Source organism: Eublepharis macularius, chromosome 12, assembly GCF_028583425.1.
Source record: "Eublepharis macularius isolate TG4126 chromosome 12, MPM_Emac_v1.0, whole genome shotgun sequence".
NCBI lineage: Eukaryota > Metazoa > Chordata > Lepidosauria > Squamata > Eublepharidae > Eublepharis > Eublepharis macularius.
Window position 1 is genome coordinate 41,153,672 of NC_072801.1, and position 19,909 is coordinate 41,173,580.

The following is a 19,909-nucleotide window of genomic DNA, read 5'->3' on the forward strand; positions in this document are numbered from 1 at the left end:
TCTGCTTTGTGACAAGCTTTTGCTGGAAAAATGCAAGCCAAGTGCAATAGTGTACCTTCTGGATATGCATTTTTAAGGTGCCTTCCACATAAATACCCTTCACTTGGCCATGCCATCTTCCTTGCCATGCCATTGGAGCACTATAACAATTACTGATTGTTTATGAAGCCCTCAAAAGCCGCCTGTTTTCAGGGAAAGATGCAGGAGAAAAGGTGGCTGACAGAAGAAAGTGTGTAGAAAACTATGTGGATGCTCCATTGCTGATGCGACTGCCTCTTGCATGCCAAATTCCATGTGGATGCAGCCTTTGTATAGAAGATAAGCTGTTCCCTGGTTCTGAATATTTCAGCTTTAGATTGTCAGCCTTTGCCCCCACAGCTTCCAGGCACAGCAAAGCTGCAGGAGGAAGACAATAGAAATTGGGAGCACTTTAATAAGGTGCAAGTCTGGGATAGCCCAAGAGATCACTATGAGATGTTTCTTCTGGCTCTTCCTCTGCAGTTCCTTGCTGCCCTACAATCCTACTTCAGCAGCAAGGGCATTTATGTGGAGAGAACAGCTCCTGCCTTCGTCTTGCCCTTGAGGGATCGTGACATGGAGGCCCGTGGAACTCAGGAAGGGCAAGCTCTGGTGACCCTGGAGCCCAGGATGTATGAATAGATAAGCCAGGATGGCAGGTGAGCACCATTCCCATGCTTCTCTGTTACCAGCTGGTAAATTCAATGTGCCTTAACACTTACCTCCTGAAAGGAGGTGGGGAAATGCGCCATGGATATAAGTGTGCCCTGTGGGATCAGACCTGTGATCTATCTAGCCCTGCATCCTGTTTCACACAGCAACCAACCAGTTGTCCTGGGGGCCAAAGAAACAGGGCACAATAGTCAAGGCCTTCCCCTGATGTTGCCTTTTACCACTTGGATCCAGATGTTTGCTCCATCTAACTATGGAGTTTCCACATACTTACCATGTCTAATGTCCATTGATGGACCTATTCTCCATGTGGAAGCCTCATTGCTGCTAAGTTGTACTGGCAGCTGAAGCAACAGGGAACCTACAAATGCCACCAAGGTCAAGGAATAGCCAGGAAAACCCATGGAGGTTCACAAATGCACCACGATGCTGTGGAGAAGCAGGAAAGAAACCTGCTTTCCAGTAGCATTGAACTTGAGGCAAGAACCTGTCTGGAAATGGCCCAAGGTTCCAAAAAGCCATACAATGGACAAAACAAATGGCAGGGTTGAGGTAGGGCAAAGGGTGGTGGTGGGGGGTATTAAGTAGCAATTACTTGATCCATCTGCTTCCCAGCTATAGTCCCATCTGTTATAAATGTGTCCCCTTTTCATGCTAATTCTTTTTCCTGTTTTATTGATCCATCCAGGTGAGATATTGCATCTTTGATCATCCTTACCTCAGTTCAACTCCACTGTGCTACTCCGGGGTCATAATCTGACTTTTTATATATGCCAGAGACTTGTTGGTTTGGAGATCACAATAATGAATGAATATCTTTGTGTTGTGTCTTAAGCAAGCTTGTCCTAAATAAATTCTGCCTCCGTTCCATTACTTTCTTTCATTTCCTTGTCGCTTGTAATAATTACACTATATCCATCATGTGGCTGCTTTGGGGTTCTCCCCTGTGCTCCCTACAATAGCGGACTGGCAAGAAAGGTCATGAATTCACCTTGTCGTTTGTCTGATCAAGATGTCACAGAAGAGGTCAGAGGGATGGGGACAGCCACCGAATGATCAAATACAGCAGCCTTGCCGCAACTTGCAGGAAGATTGTTGGCAACTCTGTCTTTTGATGAGATAGAAAGAGAAAGAGGATCCATGCTGTGTTGTTTGGTATAAAGGGAGCTTCATGCATTCCAATATATCACTATCCTTCTTCTTTTTTATTTTCCTTTGGGAATACAAAGAGATTAATGCCTCATAGGACCCAAATCCATGTGCAATCTATGAGATTTTCTACTGGCTTCTTTTTTCCAACGAAAAGGTTACATTGGTGATTGTGGGATCTATATAGGCAAAACATGTTTATTGAAATGTCCTTGGAATTGACTGTACTGACACTGTGTAATCCACGAGTCTCAGTGAGAAAGGACTATAAATAATGTAAAGAAATAAATAAAATAATCCTCAGAAAGGTGGCTGTTGGATACACAGCACTGAAGGATGGGTGCTTTACATATATGGTTGGAGTCAATTCCATCAATTGTTTTTCATCATACATTCTAAGTCCCAGTTTTGGGGCTGAGAGTTGGTTCAAATTAAGCTTGGGTGGGAAGAGGGGACCCTTTTGTGAAACGGGTGTTAAAAGCACTCTTAAAAGCTGTGTTTGGAAAGAGGTTGATGCTCACAAGGTGACAGCCAGTTTTGTGTAGTGGTTAAGAGCGTGGGACTCTAATCAGGTTTGATTTCCCACTCCTCCACTTAAAGCCAGCTGGGTGACCTTGGGTCAGTCACAGTTTCTAGGAGCTCTCTCAGCCCCACCCAGCTCACAGGGTGATTATTGTTGTGGAGATAATAATGATATACTTTGTAAACCACGTTAAGTTGTCCTGAAGGGCGGTACATAAATTGAATGTTGTTGTTGTTAACTTATAAGGTGAACGCCTTCAGAAAGAAATGGGAAATCTCAGGCATACGATGCAACACTTCCTCTCACAACATTAAATCCAGCCTTACAGAATTTTGAAGATGATGCTGACAGATAGCCTTGTAATAATGGATAAAACTCTCCTGCCACAATTACAGCCTCTATTTGAGAGTTCACCCATCTTGTGCTTCCTGGATTTTTCATATCTTGGAGAGGACCTGTTTATTTGTTTCATTCATAGTCTACTTCTCTCTCTCAGACTGAAAGCGGATTATAAAATTTAAAACAATGCAATAAAAGCAGTGTAATACAAACTGCCTAAAATCGATCACAACCAATAAAACTACAGAGACCATAAACTACAACCATATTCCCTTTAGGAGAGAGAATGTGAGAGGCTCTCAGAAACTAACAGTGCAATTCCAAGCAGAAGTCAATGGTCTTAGAAGGGTGTAACTCTGTGCAAGATTGCACTGTAAATCCATTTTGCCCAGTTCTGACTGTGCATTCCTGGGCAGTCTTAAGACACTTATGGTCATGACGCTGAACCAAACTGTCAGGAAAGCTCCTCCGCAACCCCCCCCCCCAAAAACCTGGGGAGCCTTGTCTCGCCTGAGACGAAAAAGATCACCCACCCACCTAAGGACTCAGGAACTCTGCACAGGGCGTGTTCCCTAGTGAAGAGAACCATCTTTTTCTTTGTTTCTTAAAGTACACAAGTGATAGTTGCATCAAAACAGATCATAGAGAAACCGCTTGCAGCTCAGCGCTCCAAACCGCTCTTTTCTTCCTTTGATGCGGCTTTTAAATATGTAGGATTTTTGTTCCAATGGAGTTATACATAAAGGAACATTTCCAAAAGGCACAGCCACCCTTTTTCCTGTCTTTGCACCCTCTTTTTCTGGTAAGCAATAGACTAGGAGCATTATGTCCGTAATTGTTTACAAAATCCTGCCTTTCCGTTGTTATTCGTGCCCAACATAGTTTCCAAACTAATTTTAAAAACCATTCTGTCCAGACATGAAGAAACTCAGACGGGACGGTACCCACTCCACGATCCCTTCTTTGGCCCCGCCCCTCTCTTTAGCCACCGCCCCCCTTCCGCGGTCAGTCTCGCCTATGATCCTTCGTCGTTAGAGCGCCGCTTGCCCTGTTCAGTTAACCCCCCACTTTTAAGTTGACCACGCCCCCTTTGGAACTGTATCTTTCCTAATTTTCTTGACATTTCAGATATTATTAAATCCCGTCCATTTTATCCCAAATAAAGTAAGGCTTTTTAAAAAAAAACTTTTAAAAATGAAATAAAATATTTTTTTAGTCAGGCAGGAGGCACTTCCGGTTGAAGGAGGAAGCGCTTCTCGGTCAGGTGACGCCTCAGCTGGGATTGCCCAGCAGGTAAGTCAAAGGATCCGAGCCCCTTTACTCGTTCACCTGGGAAGGGGATGTGTTTGGGGAGTGCTGAAGGGGTGTGTGTAAATATTCTTTATTTTCATAGATTAAGTCTGTGTTAATTTGGAAGCTGTTCATTCATTATATCTGAGGCTCAGCCCTCAGCAAAGAAGGCTGTTCACACGCACCTTTCCCCTTTTTAAAGCAGAAGGGGAAAATGCATGCACCGAAATTATAGGAACAGGAAAGGGAGGCAGCGGGCCCACATGGGGTAGAGGGTGGTGACAGGGCAGAATATGGAAGTTAGAAGAGCTGAATGGGAGGTTTGGAGATCAAGAGCTGCTCCAGCAGAAAATCTGCAGTGTATTTTTGGAGCAGTGTTGTTATAAGTATCTAGTATAACTCCCAGCAGGGTTGAAAAAAATATTATTATGGAGTATCTTTTTTATTCACCATTCCTTCAAGGAGCGCAGGGTGACATACACTGCCTACCCTTCTTTTCTATTATTGCAACAACTCTGGTGGTTAATGACAGAATAAGTTAGAAAAACGGAACAGAAGAGGAAAATGAAAGAAAGAGAAATGGAAGGGGGGAAAGAGTTTTAGAAGCAAGACACATCGAGGTGGGAGAGGTATGATGTATGATCCAGTTAACATGCACTCTACAATATGAAAGTTCCATTGAGCTCATTGGGAATTTGATATGCAGTATTATGGGGCTTAGGGTAGGTGGCTGTTGGGGTGAAGGGAGCCGAAATTTATATGGCTGCCTGCCTCAGATGGTTTGTCTTTTAGTCCTCCATTTTAAAACCTTAATTCTTTGGTGGAATCCAACAGCTGGAAGCCCAGCCAAAGAGGAATGATATTTTTAAATGGTTGGTAATAGGCTGGAGTGGCTGCAGTTTCATGCACACCAACTTGACAGTGAGTCCCCTTAAATCAGCAAATCTAAACAACATGTTTGACAGGAAATAAATAAGAAATGCAAAACATGTTTTGTGTTTATTTTTGCCTCCATGAAGCCTTCCATGGTTGAGCCACTTAAAAAACATACGCTATAGAGAAAACATCCTAATACATCAGTTTCTCGAATATGAGAAATGGAATGGTGTAGTGGTTAGATTATCAGACTAGGATCTTTGAGATCCAGATTTGAATCCCTTACTGTGCCATGGAGGCTCAATGGGTGATCATGGGCTGCACTCTTTGTCAGCCTAGCCTACCTTACATGGTAGGAACGAATGAAAGATATAAGCCACTCTGGGCATGTTGGAGAAAAAATATACTAAGTAAAAAATAAATTTGGGAATAGGGAATTTGGGGATACTGACAAAGTGGTTTATCAGGCACGCACCCTTCCCTTTTTCTCTGCTTTTTTACCACTTTCCTCCCAAATGTGCAGAGAGGAAAAGATAGAATTGCTGGCTGTTCCTCATTGTCATAAGCTGAATTGCCCATTAACTGATATTGCTAAGATTAAAAAAAAGAAGCAGAAGAAAGGGAGAGGGGGAGGACTGGACTTGGCGGTTCCTTTTGGCAGGGGAGCTTATTGCATATGCATCATTAAAATATGTACTTCAATCTCTCATTGTATTTCACGTTTCCCCAAAGAGCTCAAAGCAATGATGTTGGCTTCACAACAACCCTGTGAGGTAGTTTTGGCTAAGTGAGAGTGGTGAGCTTCCCAGTGGAATGGGGATACAAACATGGGATTTCTATATCCAGTTCTGGGGTGCTAGAATTGCTAGAATTTAGGTTCTGCTTTGCTAGTTAGAGGTGGAAAGTTGTAGGGCACTGGTAGGATTGTGACAAGGTTGTTGTCACCCTGTATGCAACCTCTTACTAACTTCTGTCCTTTTTTGCACCACCGCTCTGTTCTTCTTGTTGAGCAGCATGTCAGTCTTCCGCTCCGGCCTGCTGGTTCTGACATCCCCATTGTCGGCACTTTCCCTACGCCTGGTGCCCATCCTGGCCTCGGCATCCCGGCTGGTGCAAGATACCCTCTATGTCCACCTGCAGCCAGGGCTCAGCTTGACAGGTTCCACACAACCCCGCTCCACGTATGTCCCAGCTACCTCGGAAGTATACACTCTTATCAGCAAGTTATACGCCGATGCCGATGTCCACAGCCACCTTGATGTCCGGGTGCTGCTCACCAACATCCTTAATCAGGGTGCCACCCCACCAGCACTTGGATCTGTGCAGAATCTCTCCCAGCCTCCAGAAGTGGTGCTCACTGACTTTGAAACTGGAGATGGGGGTCAGTCCAACCCAGTCAAACAGCGCCTGGAGCGATATGCCACCAGCTGTTACAGTTGCCGACCCAATCTCATCTCTGTTTTGTTATACCCGGAGTATGAGCTAGAGGCTGTTGTTGATGGGGAGGTGCCCCTGCAACCGGAGACCAGTGTGACTGAAGAGCCTCTTCAGAGCTACAGTGATGTTGTCGTGGGGGGCACTTTTGACAGACTTCACAATGGCCACAAGATCCTTTTGAGCGTGAGCTGTTTGCTGGCTGAAAAGCGGCTCCTGGTGGGCGTCTCAGACAAAGATCTCCTGGAATGTGGGTCTCTTTGAACCATGTATGGTCCTTCTCCAAGCTCCCCCAAAACTGTATTGAGAAACCAGGAACATTCTGAGGTCCATCCTTAGTAGAACTAATTGTTGCCAGTTAGGTACATTCTCAGGGCATGAAAAAAAATTGAATTTCCAAGATGCTAGCACCAGATTTTTAGCAACCATTAGTCTGAAAAAACATTTCTAGATTCTGGTTGTAGATTTCCATCTGCCCTGAGTTTTTTTCAATCCATGGATGAAATCATGTTGAGATTTCTCTTAAACCAGAATGTCTCTTTAAACCAGAATGTTAATCTTTCCATTTTTGAGCAAAGGTCTAGGATATGAAGGAGAGAGTGAGGTGATTGAGTGATTAACAGGTAATGAGTTATTTGCTCTGAGTTTATTGAGGCTCCTGAGAGCAGAGAAAGCATTCCAGACCCCCCTCCAATTTCTGAATGCTTGGCAAATGCACTTGGAATGTTTGCAAAGGGTGGCGAGAATCCCACCACAAACAGTGAGAACTAGGAATATGAAATCAAAGTGACAGCTGTGATTGAGACTTGAAAGTGTCCATGTACCTGATTGCCTAGGCACACACAAGCACCTTTCCTACTAGTATCTAGGAGTCTGCAATATTTGTTCAGCCCTGCTGAAAGCTGATTAAGACCTCTAGGAATTTGATCCCCCTCCCAGACCTGACCCTGGCTATTATTTTAAAAAGTTTCTAAAACTTTTGTAGGGGGCAGGAATAAAACCAACAGATAATTACTAAAACGTATTAATTGCTGTGCTTTGAACGTTGAGATTTATATTCTGGTGGCTTTGTAAAATTGCTTCTCAGAGTCACCTGGCCCTAAACCCTGCAGGTCTGGTTTCACTTGGGGGACTGAACAGGAGGGCAGCAGAATACTGAGCATGCAAACTGTTAGGCTCCCTCTCTTCCCACCTGCTTCCCCCACAGCAGCAGCTGGATGGGGTCCACAACAAGATGAGAATCCCGCTTCCTTCTTCTGCATCTCTCCCATCTGTAGATAAAGAAGAGGGCAGGAAGGCCCTGTTAAGACCTTGAGCCCTGTTTCTTAATCTGTGTGCCCCCATTCGGAGAAGGAGCGGTGTGTGCAAGTGACAGCTGAAGAACTCCTAAGAGTAAGAGGGCTAACACTGCACACTTCAGGTTTTTTCAAACATACCAAGCATCTTTGGCCCTTTGAGTTGCAAAATCCCTCAGCACTAACCTCTGAACTAACATTGCTTCTTTTTGTGCATTCTCCTCCCCTTATGCCATGAGTGTGGTTGAAGGCTTCTCAGTTTAAGAAGCTAAAATCAAGCACATCATTGCTGTGATGTCCAAAGGCAGGTGAATTGGAGTATGTTTCCTCTGTACCGGCTGGGAATCTAAACTGGGAATAAGGTGAGGTTTAGAATCCTGGCTTCTGGGAGGGAAACTCATTTGCTCAGTCATCTACATTTGGATAGCACTGCTAATTGGAGAGGTATTTAGAGCTTCCCAAACCAGGTAGCTTTGGATTGAGGAGCAAGGTACTTGCAAGTGCAGCAACAAGACTGCATTCATGCCCACTCTAAACAACCAGAAATTTGTCTTGAATCTACCTGTGGCCTGTGACGAAGAGCTCCACACAGGAACCAGCAACCTATTTCAATCAAGCTAGGGCGCTGGGATTCTCCCCACTCCCAAAAACACTGCAGTGGGTTGGTTTCCCTTGCATAAGACAACAGCTAAATAATCTGACATGTCATTGAGTTCAACCAACATATGGCACCTCAAGTTTTCATGATGGATAGTTTGCCCTTTTCCTTGAGCTGCTTGGTGCGATAGTTACTTCTGCTTGACAGAAGCAGCATCTGTTGGCAGCTAGATTATTTGTGGTGGAGCAAAGGGCATTCTGAGAGCTAATGGGAGATCAAACTCCTCCCAACATTTCCCTGTCACTGGTGCCACAACTACGCTTTCTTACTCTCTTGCTTTCTTTACTCTGCCTCACTCTTCAGCTCTCTTTCCCATTCTTGCTGGATGAAAAAATTGTTTCTTTGGGTTCAGGGAGGAAAGAGAGCTTATATTGTTGTATCCCTGATACGACAATTGTTGTATCCCTGAGCCTTTGTAATGGGGTAAACTATACATGCTTCAGCACAGAGCTGTTGCTCTTCATCCTCCCCACCAAATCCATAACAGATTTTCTTTTGGCTTCCACATGACTTGCATCAGCCAACCTTCTAGGTTTTCCAAAACCTTGGTACAATCTGTCCTGAAAGATTCTACCCAAACTGGGTTTGGGGAAGATGTGGATGGGACAGTGTGGTTTTTTTGCACCTTCCTTGCTGTTTCCTTTTGGTGTATTTCTCCTGCCCCCCACCCCACCCCACCCGTGGGCTTTTTGGTAGGATTTTTAAAAAAAATTCTCAGTAGTTTGTCTGCTATTCCAAATATGATAATGATATGTTGACTACTGGTAACAATTTAAGATGGGGAAAAAACAAGCCAAGGGGTGAGAATGGCACATGGGGGGAGAAAGCACAGAGAAAATCTCTGCAGGGTCTCCATTGCAGTGAGAGGGAAACAAAGGATTGCTCCTGTACAGACACATCCTGTAAAGAAAAGGAATTAATAAAATGTTTGTTTGCAACTTTGGTAAGGCCATGTGGCTGGATTTGGCAAAGGGGCTGTTACTGATAAACCCCTCTGCTGGCCTATTCCATTGTGCTGACTGCCATTTTGTTGGAATCTGGCTTTCTCTTGATGCTGTGCAGGGAGCATTGTCTTTTCAGCGTTTTCACTCATGGTGCATCACTGGATCATCAGAGGTTAGCTTGTTACGTTTCCCCTTTCCTTCCTCTTGCCCTCCAATCCCCTCCATCCACAGCTAAGGTGCTGAAGGAACTGATCCTACCCTACGAGCAGCGCATGACTCAGCTGAGCGAGTTCCTGGTGGATGTCAAGCCCTCTTTGCAGTATGAAATTGTCCCCCTGCTCGACCGCTTCGGCCCATCCATCACTGACCCTCACCTCAAATGCATTGTGGTCAGCGAGGAGACTCTCAAGGGGGGACTGGCCGTTAACAGGAAGAGAATGGAAAATGTAAGTTGTCCTGTGAGCCCTGCCCTTGTCAAGATGACCCCACCATTCCTTTGTAGCCTGCTCTTGTGGTAATGCTATAAACAACGCTCTTGGCATAGATAGGCAGACCCTCCACAGGTTTATCTAATTCGTTTTAAAAGCCGTTCTTGTTTGCAGCCATCACAATACCCTGTGGCTGCAAGTTCCATAGGCTGGTTCCATCCCTCTTACAGTCACGTTGGCCTCTGTCATTGCTTGGTCAGACAAATTGATTTACGTAGCTGAGCAGCCTATCCGTTGATAGCAGCTATACAGATGCTTTGGAATACTTGTTTATAAGCAATGCCAGATCTAATTGGGGGGCCTTTTATCATTCCCCTTCAGTGCAGAGCTTGGCCAACTCACCTTTTGGTCTCCTCTACTGCAGATGCTATACATCACAGAGGGAGTGGGGGAGGACAGAATGGCAGCACTCCATTCTTACTTTTTATCTACTGTATATCTGGTAGATGGTTTTTTATTCTCCTGAGCATGAAAGTTGTGTTCCTGACCACCAAGGAGATTACCCACCAAGAGGCTGTTCTTGGCTGCGTGCTATTTAACCATGTTAATAATCCATGCATGTTTGTGGCCAGTGCAACATCCTGGGGCAGTGGGTTCCAGAGGGCTAAGTTTACACCAGGAAAGGAAGTCTTTTCTTGTTCCATATAATGGAGTTCCTAAAAATACACTTTCAGGTTCACTTAATGTGGATTACTTTTGCCATCATCTGAAAACATCTGAACAATGTTGGGCTCCTATCCCATTGTGCAGACTTCATATTTGACAATCAAGATGGGTAAATTTGCTCTTTTTAGTGCTTGCTTATAGATTAATTGCAGATCTATGTTGTTGGGAATAACAGACCCAGGAAGTTAACAGACCGTCCATTAATGTGCAATATGAAGTATGATCCTAGGCAAGTAATTCTAGTTGCAGAGGGAGAACTTCAAGCAGATGGGAAGGATGGAGCAAGGACGCAGATCCACTTTCTTCTTCTCTTCCTTACCCACTTCTTTCATTCTCTGGTTCAGGGGCTGGCTGAACTGTCTGTCCATGAGATCTTGCTGGCCAGAGATGCCCAGCATGGCAAAAACGAGGAAGAGAAGATCAGCTCCTCTAGCCTGCGGCGGAGGCTGCTCGGAACCCTGCTGCGCCCCCCACGGGTGAGAAAATCCATGCAACCATAAGTTCCCTAGGGTAGGTTAATGTGCTGCTTCCAGGAGGTAGGTTTCTTGGAGAAAGCTTAGTCACTATAATAAAAGGGCATGGGGAGGGGATGTGTGACATGAAGGAGCCAATTCTGGCTCTCAGGCCTACAGTCTGGGTCAGTCAAACCCCTCTCCCCCTCCCAGCATGACATCCCACCAGCTGCTGTTTCCTTTCTCTGTATTTCTCTACTTTTCCTCCCTTCTGTGCTACCTAAAAGAGGTGGAGGAAGAGGAGGAGCCCATTCAGTCAAAATAAGTTATTTATGAGCAGCCAGTGTATAAAGACCAGGATGGCAGAGGCAGGCAATGGCAAACCACCTCTGAAAGTTTCTTGCCATGAAAACCCCACCAGGGGTCTCCATAAGTCAACTGTGCTTTGAGGGCACCATACACACGCACAGTGTGAGCCTTAAGATAGCTAAGTTCTCCAAATGAAGATTCCTCCAGGGGGTAGAGCACTGGACAGGGAATGTGTCTAAGGTGAAAGGCTCAAAGTTCTTGTGATGATAGACCTTTAAAGGTTACATCAGCCCTTTAAAGGTTACAGCAGCATGCACTTAGGAATAAAAAGGTTCTTGGGTCAGTGCTGTGACGTCTGAAGGTCAGGCACCTCAGAATTTTGAGGGTGAACTGGGGAGAGATGCATTCTCCTTCCCTCCCTCCCTATTTGTTTCTTTCTTGAGAGTTACGAAATAATACTTTCTCTCTTTTCCCCCAGAAAGATTCATCTCTTCCTCCCTTCCCCTATATCATCGGCCTGACAGGGGGATCTGGCAGTGGCAAAAGCTCCATCGCTCAACATTTGGCTCAACTTGGTGCTTTCCATTTGGATGTGGACGCTCTGGGACACAACATCTATGCCCCAGGAGGGCCTGTGTACCATCAGGTGGTGGAAGCATTTGGAGGAGGTATTTTTCACCAGGAGTGCTTCTTGAAGTCTTTGTACCCAGGAAAGGAGTTTGATGGGGGAGACACTGTGAATTGTGAACAAATACAGAGAGCTTAATACTTTGTTTAGCCTTCCCAGGCCCAACATTTCCAGGGCGGTTAGAGACTTGCAGCCAAAGAACTGACTGCTTCAAATCAAATTTTGGCTCGTCTACTAACTTGGCATTCTGGCTCTCAGCCTTATTTGCTCCTGTCCCTGCCTAAATCCACTATGAAGCCCCTCCCCCTCCTGCCCCAGTCCAAACCTAGTTTTCCACTACCCATTCTTTGTAACAAAGTATGCACTGTTTGTCGGCATTCTATTGCTCTCCATTTACCTTGAGCACTTAGAAAGATTGCAAACATGCAGTATTTTGTATTTATACATTCCATTCTATTCTCCATTTTATCCTCACAACAACCCTGTGAGATAGGTTAGGCTGAGAGAGGGCGACTGGCCTAAGGTCACCCAGTGAGCTTCCGTGTGGTTTTGAACCTGAGTCTCCAAAATCCTAGTCTGGCACTCTGACCACTGTACAACACTGTCTGTTATTCAGGAATGCAGGGCTATGAGAGAGATTTGCAGACAACAGACAGATTAAAGGGTACAGCCTCTTTCTGTGTTGCATAGCATAGGATACTGAAAAATTACACTATTGCTATGCAGGTTGTTTTGCATGATAATTTTTTGAGCTGGAGATGTTTTTAGGTAGCGTTTCAGGCCAGTATTCATCTTCTAAAGCAGTAAGATGCCCTTTTTCTCGTGTACAAGACTGAGGGAGTACAAGACTCCTTTACCATGTGAATCTTGGGGAAATCAATCACCTTGTTATAATTCTCCCACCTCGCACCTGGAAATACGCACCCAGTGGGAACGGGGAAGCCTGCTCCAAATGCTGAGTGGGAATTGTCTCTTGTGCACAGAGGAGGGAAAGTCATGTGGCTTTCTTCCCAGGAGAGTTTTGTTACACTGGATGCTCAGCTGCAGTCTCCTGCTTGTCTTTGCAGATATCTTGAAGGAAGACGGAACTATTGACCGAGCAGTTTTGGGGGCCAAAGTGTTTGGAGACCAGGTAAAGCCAGCCAGATTTGGGGGTGTGTGTGTGTGTGTGTCAATATTTAACTTCATCCCTGATTGCCACCCCTCCTCCCTTTCCTTTTGGCCATCCACTTGTTTTGTTCACCTTTGAGCCACTGACGTTTGCTCGCCTCTCTTCTTCTGCAAGAAGCAAACACAGACCTTGCTTTTCCCAGGGTATTTGCCTCTGGTTTTGTGGGTGAAAGGTACAGTTGAGGGAGCAGTGCGTGCTGGGACAGACTCTCACCTCACTATATCATGTAAATCATAAATGGAGAGCCATACAGCTGGCAGCAGCACATGATGGGGATATTCCCTCTCTTTGCAAAATTACACCTTGGAATGCTCTTCCTCCTTCCAGTGTGGTGCAGCCCCAGAGACCACATATCCATACACCTGCTATGTTTTGCATCAGTGCATATTCAGATCTGGCTCCCCTATCCCCTTTGGGCAAACGTCAGTGGCTCAAAGGTGAACAAAACAAGTGGATGGCCAAAGTGGATGGCCACACACACACACATGGATCCTTTTGCTGATCAGCAGCCTTACATCTCCTTAAGTTTCTCTTTTTGCAGCCTCTCTCTTCATCTCAGCCCAGCCTCTTGCATTTCTTTCCTCCAGGGGCAGCTGAAGAGACTCACCGACATCATGTGGCCAGTGATGGCTCAAATGGCCAAAGAAAAGATCAAGGAGGCAGCCGCACAGGGTAAGGAGGGTCTTAAGAGCCCAGGGGTCAGAGAAAGAAAGGGGCTGTTGAGAGGGTGGCTTCCTGGGGCTAAGCTGGTGATCTGTAGGTGCTTCTGCTCTAAATAAATCTGCTTAATCTGCCCAGCATCCCCGTACTTTGGAAGCTAATTGTGGCAATGTGTGCTAGGTGCTGTACACTCAAGGACAGAATCTATACAAAATAGTATTCTCAGTTCATTATACTCATATAAAATATTTATTTTCATTTACAATCTGCCTCTCAATGGGATTCAAAGTGGATTAAAAATAGGATAGAGCTATTTAGACAGCCAATAAGCTGATTATAAAATCTGACAACCTTGAAATGATAACAGTATTTGAATCTTAAACAGCAAAGATTGCAGAAAACCTGCACATGTTGGATCTATGAGAAATTATAAACAAAATAGTTGTTTCAAAGTCAAGAACAACCTGGGTTTATTTGAATTAAATCTTCCTTGGGTGTTTTTTTGTTACTGAGAAAATTCACTACTCCTGATCTGCATTTTCTCTTTCTGGTGGGAGGGAGGAAACTGTTTTCCTGTCTGTTATAATGTTTTTCTAAAAGCTGCCAATCTCTCTTCTGCAGGAGTGGCTGTGTGTGTGTTGGATGCAGCCGTGTTGCTGAAGGCAGGCTGGGCAGACATGGTGCATGAAATCTGGACCACCATCGTCCCTGAGGAGGAGGTCAGCACTGTGTTCTCTCTGCTGTCTCTGCACCTGAAATCAAAACTCTTGCTTTGCGCTTGGTAGTACAATGACTAGGAAAAATTTCTGCCCCACATCTGTAAATATAGTCTGTTTATCTATAGTTGTTGGGATGGGGGTGGGGGTGCTGAATGTGGGATATGAAGCAAGGACAGACTCCATGGTCCAGGCTTGCACGTGGTGTATTTGTCTTCTTTGGTTAGCAATGTTTAAATATATAAGTCATTGAATTACATTTGGATCAGAAAGTTTTCCAAATTTTTTTTTAGAATTAATTGTAAAACATCTAAAAAGAAAAACAGAAAACGAAAAAGATAAGAATATACATATATAAATAGGAATAGATTTCAATTTTCCATTTGAAAAGGTCTAACATTAATACATATTATATACTACTCTAAAATAACCATAAGTAGCTTCTTTTCCTTTCCATCGACACCTCCCCCCCCGCCTCTCCCTAATCTTCAGAAGCACAGATCATTAGGTCATCTCTTTCTGTTTCTTGCAAAAAGTCTATAAAGGGCCTCCAGATAATCAAATATGTATTTAATGTCTTTTCCCTGATCAGAGACATCAATTTAGCCATCTGGGCATAGTCCATCATTTTCTCCAGCTACTCTTCTACTGTAGGTAATGTTGTAGCTTTCCATTTGGGGGCATATAATAATCTCACTGCTGTTATCATATACAAAAAAAGTATGCCATGTGTAGCTTCCAGCTGTTTATCCATTAAGCCCAACAAAAAGGCCTCCTCGGCTTCATTTGAACATTAATCTTTAGGATCTTTTGAATAATTAGATACATTTGTTTCCAAAACTTTTTTGCTTTGTTACAAGTCCACTACAAATGATAAAATGCCCCCTCCTGTTGTTCACATTTCCAATATCTATTTGAAACGTTCTTATACATTTTTGCTAATTTATCTGGTGACATATATTATTTTATACATTATTTTATAAAAGTTTTCCTTCAAACCTGAATTTAAAGTAAATTTAAGACCTTTAGTCCACATATTCTCCCATTGTTCATGTTGTATATTAGAGCCAAAATTCTTTACCCCTTTTATCATACGTTCACCTGTTCTTCCTGTTTCCGGTCTCAGCAATAGTCTGTACATTTTAGCAACAGCATGATCGCCATTCATTCAAACAACTTTTTATCAACTTTACATCACTCTGTTAATTGTGCATAGAAAAACCATTGACATGTATATCCTTGTATATTCAAATCATCTTGCAATTTGGTTTTTACACTCACCTTTTTAAAAGTCTAATAAGTTAACCACATGTTTAAATATAATTTTAAAAAGCCCCTTGAGGAGAAATCCAAAGTGGTGTTTTAGGCACAACCTAGGTTTATATTTATTCCATACTCGGAATGGTATATCTAATATAATGATTTTGAAAATCCACATTAACTTTGTTATACCACAAATATGTATGCCATCTGAATCTTAAATATGTCCCAATAATCTTTTATTTCTCATTAATAACCATTCTTTCATCCAAACCAAACAGCAAGCATCAAAATATATATTTGAGCTATGTAAACCTAGGCCCCTCTCTTTCCTTTGCATCTTGTGATATTTTAAATGTAACATGATTTCTTCCCTTTCCATACCGATATATCCTTCTGCCATTGTTTAAATGGTGTATCGGATGTCAATACTGGTATTGTCTGAAACAAAAATATCATTCTAAGTAAAACATTAATTTTTCATTACAGATATTCTCCCTAGCAACGATAGTCGTAGTTTTTTCCATCTTACTAAGTCCTTCTTAATTTCTTTCCATATCTTATATAATTATTATCAAACAAAATTCATACTTGACAACATAATATCCAGATACTTTACTTTCTTTTCTGTCTTAAAACCAGTTTTTTCCTCATCAAAACAACTTGATCCTGTAATTTCAATTTTTTTTGTTAAAAACTTTGTTTTATATTTATTTATTTTAAAACCTTCTAACACAAATTCTTTTAATTTATACATCAAAATATCGACTCCTTTTATGAGGTCTTCCAGAATTATGACTTCCTCATTCTTTTCTTCCTGTCTTATATCTCTATGCAAAACTTGTGTGTGTGTTATGTGCCATCAAGTCGCCTCCAACCTATTGCGACCCTATGAATGAAAGACCTCCAAAACATCCTATCATTAACAGACTTGCTCAGATCCTGCAAACTGGAGGGTGTGTCTTCTTTTATTGAGTCAGGATTCAAAACTTCCAAAACCAAAATAAATAGAAGTGGGGACAGAGGTCACCCCCGTCTTGTAACTTTTTGGATTTCACATTTTTTTCAAATCTCCATTAACAATTATCTTCATACCACATCAGTCTTCCCTTCTCTACTTTATCCTCACAATAGCAACAATCCTGTGAAGCAGGTTAGATTGAGTGTGTCTGACTGGTCCAGGCTTACCCACCAAACCTCCATGTCAGTGTGATTATTTGAACCTGGGTGTCTCAGATTATAGTGTGACACTCTACTACACACCACGACAGGAGATATTGGCTCCCATTTCGGAGGGAGGAGGCGATATTGGGAGGAAAAGTTCTGAAGTTGGCCATAATAAATAAGTTGGTTTGTTGGTGTAAATAGAGTTGGGCTGGAAAATCAATAGATACAACAATTTCTATTCCACGCTGGTGGGTGAGTAACAGTTGCTGAAAACAAGACGATTCATAATTAAAGCAACCTGTCCAATTAAGTTGCCCCAGATGGCTTAATTTTGGCTGCTTAAGTGTCTTAAGAGCAGATGCTGCTTGTGCTTGCACATAAACAATGCAGTCAAGAAGATGTTCTTGGATGATCTCAATAGGGGAGATGGTAGAGCAGAGAAAAGGTGGTCCCCTGAAGAATTTGCAGCCTAAGACATTATTTATCTACTGCATAGCCACCACCTTGGATTGGGTCCAAAAGACCATAGAGAGTCAGGCAATGGAGTAATGTGTGCTGTGTGATCCAGTAAGAAGGACATCTGCTGTATGCTGCACCCAGTCAGAAACATTTTGGACAGTCATCAATGCAGACCAGCCTAGAGTAGTCTGACCTTTTTTATATGAAATGATTATCCATTCATCTGTATGAAGTGTGTGTGCGCACGCATACACACTGCATGCAGTTTTTATATTTCCCCCTTACAAGAAATTGTTTTCATGTAGGACCATGTACAGTTTGGATGAGTCCTGAGTGGACCCACTAAAAATTTGGACCATAACTTTTGCTCTGTCTTCTCCCAGGCCATCAGACGCATCCTTGTCCGAGATGGCATAAGCGAGGAGGCTGCCCGGAGGCGCCTGCAGAGTCAAATGCCCAGCAGCCAGCTCGTGAAGCACTCACATGTGGTTTTGTGCACAATGTGGGAACTGGAGGATACATATGGGCAGGTAAGAGGCCTCTTCTTTGGGAGGTGAGCACCCTTGCAAATGTCATGACTGAGGGGGTGGGGTCTCCTTCCTTGTTGCATTTCTCACCCTGTATTGCCATTGAATGATCTCTTTCTGCCACCTCCAAGAAACTTTGCAATGCACTGGGCATACTCTTACTTAGAAATCTGTTTCTTTTTTAAAAATTACTTTGCATGGCTGATTCCTACCTCTGGTTCCCTCGTTGAATAAGCACCCACCCATTATTTGCAGGCAGAGAAGGCTTGGTCCCTGCTCCAGAAACGCCTCAAAGAGGAGTAGAACTTGAACAGAGAGATGGGGGATCACCTCTGCGCTCCACTTCCTCTGTGCTGCCAGGCTGGAAAAGCATGCACTGGATGAGTCTCGCCCTGACTCAAGGACCACAGATGAGGGTGCAGATGCGGGAAAGGGAGTTCAGGCCAGACTGCCTGATTGGGGTTGGGGGATAGAGCTGCATTCCCCCTGCCTTTTTTCCTATTGCAAAAGGCTGTGGGGAAAAGGAAGCAAAAACGGGAAACAGGACCACCTGTCGAGCAGGCAAGAGCTGTTGTTCGCTGTCTGAGCCAAGGTTGGTTGCATGAGTTTGCTGGGGAACAGTGTTTTGGCAACTGTGCCACGTGCTGCTTGCAAATGAGGATGCCCAGAAATTATGAGAGGGTGGGGGCTGGCTGCATTTCAGGGGTGGCTGCGCTGCCTTAGTCTGCCCCCCTACTCTGTGCTCTGTACATGCTGTGTGCCCTGTGCATAAGCTATACATAAAGACCTAATCTCTTGACTGGTCTGTCTCTTTGTGGTGAATCTTGCTTATAGCCTTGGTGGGGGGGATCTTCCTGGTGGGTAACCCGCTCCTTTGCAGTGTTCAGAAGGCTGACAGTATGAGAGAGATTCCCCCATCTTCCAAAAAAACCCAAGAACACAGTTCAAGTTGTACCTTTTCTTTGGATCAACACATAAGTGTGCAAGCTTTTGAGTTCCTCAGAACTCTTCACCAGGCCAACTATTACAAAATAAAGAGAAAAACATATTTTTTAGGTCTTCATGATCTTAAGACGCTCTCATGCCAGGATGTGGTGGAATTTCTGGCAGGCAAAGAAGGTTCAGGTTTCAGATTGTTGTGGCCTGGGACCATACAAGCAAGAGGCAATAAAACAAACTACATAGCAACAATTATCCCACCATCGTATGAGAGTAATTCTGAAATACCTCTGTCTTAATTTGCTTGACTCTAGTCCTCCAGTTAGGATTTTTATTATTGGATTAAGGGATTTTAGAAACAAAGTCATATATTTCGTGCTGAATGATTTTTTAAAAATCTCTCAAATCAAATGTGAAATTAAAATTGAAAAATTTGATAACATGATCTGTATTTTGAAAATCAGTAGTGTTTAAAGGTTAGTGATATTTCATTGCTGCTGTAGTGCGGGTTGTCTGAAGGAGTAAGAAGTTGGTGTCAGCTGTCCTGGTCCAGAAGAAAACCCCCAAACAGAATAGAATCTACTCCACACCTTTTACTAGGACCAAATGAATTACACAAAATAGTGCACAGGATTTCAAGTTGCCCAGAACTCTTCTTCAGGCTGGATGCTACAAAAATAGGAAAAGATGCTTCATGATGTGATGGAGTCCCGTGCATGTGAGACATTGCTAAGAATGGGGAACCCAAGACGTCTGCTCCTCAAAAGTTCTGCTGTCAGAAACCAATGGAACTGCTGTGTCTTCCTTCAGAGAAATCAGGGAAATGTAGCTCTATGCGATGTTCCTTGCATTAGAGATTGCTAGTCTTGGAGCTGTTGACAAGACAAAGCATAGGCATGGTCGCAAAGTCAATGCACTGGGGGAGGGTAAAGCACATGTGTGAATTATTATTTGTGCAAGGATTATTGGCATACTCTATGGCTCTGAGCACGAGTGAGTAACACTGCCTTAAAACAACTTTATGATGTCAAAACTAAAGGTGAAAGGGCTCTTACTCAGCTTCAGAGGGCTTTTCTTTCGTGCTTCCTGGCAGCGTTTTGCCTTTTAAAAAAACTGAAAAGGTATTGGACCTTTAATAGTGACACAACAGGCAGATAGTCCACAGGGGGAGCTCCCAAGCCTGTGCTGAAGAGGAAAGCTGCTTCTGTCAAAATTCTGCCTGTCATACAGCTGCTAGTGGTACAAGAACTGGGGGGGGGGGCGGATATC

General features: G+C 43.6%; 1 protein-coding gene across 1 annotated transcript; it reads left to right on the forward strand.

The window, feature by feature from the left end:
• Positions 1-3,792: 3,792 nt before the first annotated feature.
• COASY (Coenzyme A synthase) lies at positions 3,793-18,500 on the forward strand. The gene is made up of 10 exons (XM_054992193.1): positions 3,793-3,994; positions 5,881-6,551; positions 9,430-9,644; positions 10,697-10,828; positions 11,592-11,781; positions 12,809-12,873; positions 13,500-13,584; positions 14,194-14,291; positions 17,558-17,704; positions 17,957-18,500. The coding sequence occupies exons 2-10, from the start codon at positions 5,882-5,884 to the stop codon at positions 18,002-18,004; spliced, it is 1,650 nt and encodes a 549-aa protein (XP_054848168.1). The 5' UTR covers positions 3,793-3,994; position 5,881; the 3' UTR covers positions 18,005-18,500.
• Positions 18,501-19,909: the final 1,409 nt, after the last annotated feature.

What these genes read in the sequence shown, in the direction of transcription:
- COASY (XM_054992193.1), top strand. Translation starts at nt 5,882, where the DNA reads ATGTCAGTCTTCCGCTCCGGCCTGCTGGTTCTGACATCCCCATTGTCG. An exon ending in ACAGGAAGAGAATGGAAAAT is followed by an intron (nt 9,645 to 10,696) that starts GTAAGTTGTCCT and finishes TCTCTGGTTCAG; the next exon opens with GGGCTGGCTGAACTGTCTGT. An exon ending in TGGAGGATACATATGGGCAG is followed by an intron (nt 17,705 to 17,956) that starts GTAAGAGGCCTC and finishes CATTATTTGCAG; the next exon opens with GCAGAGAAGGCTTGGTCCCT.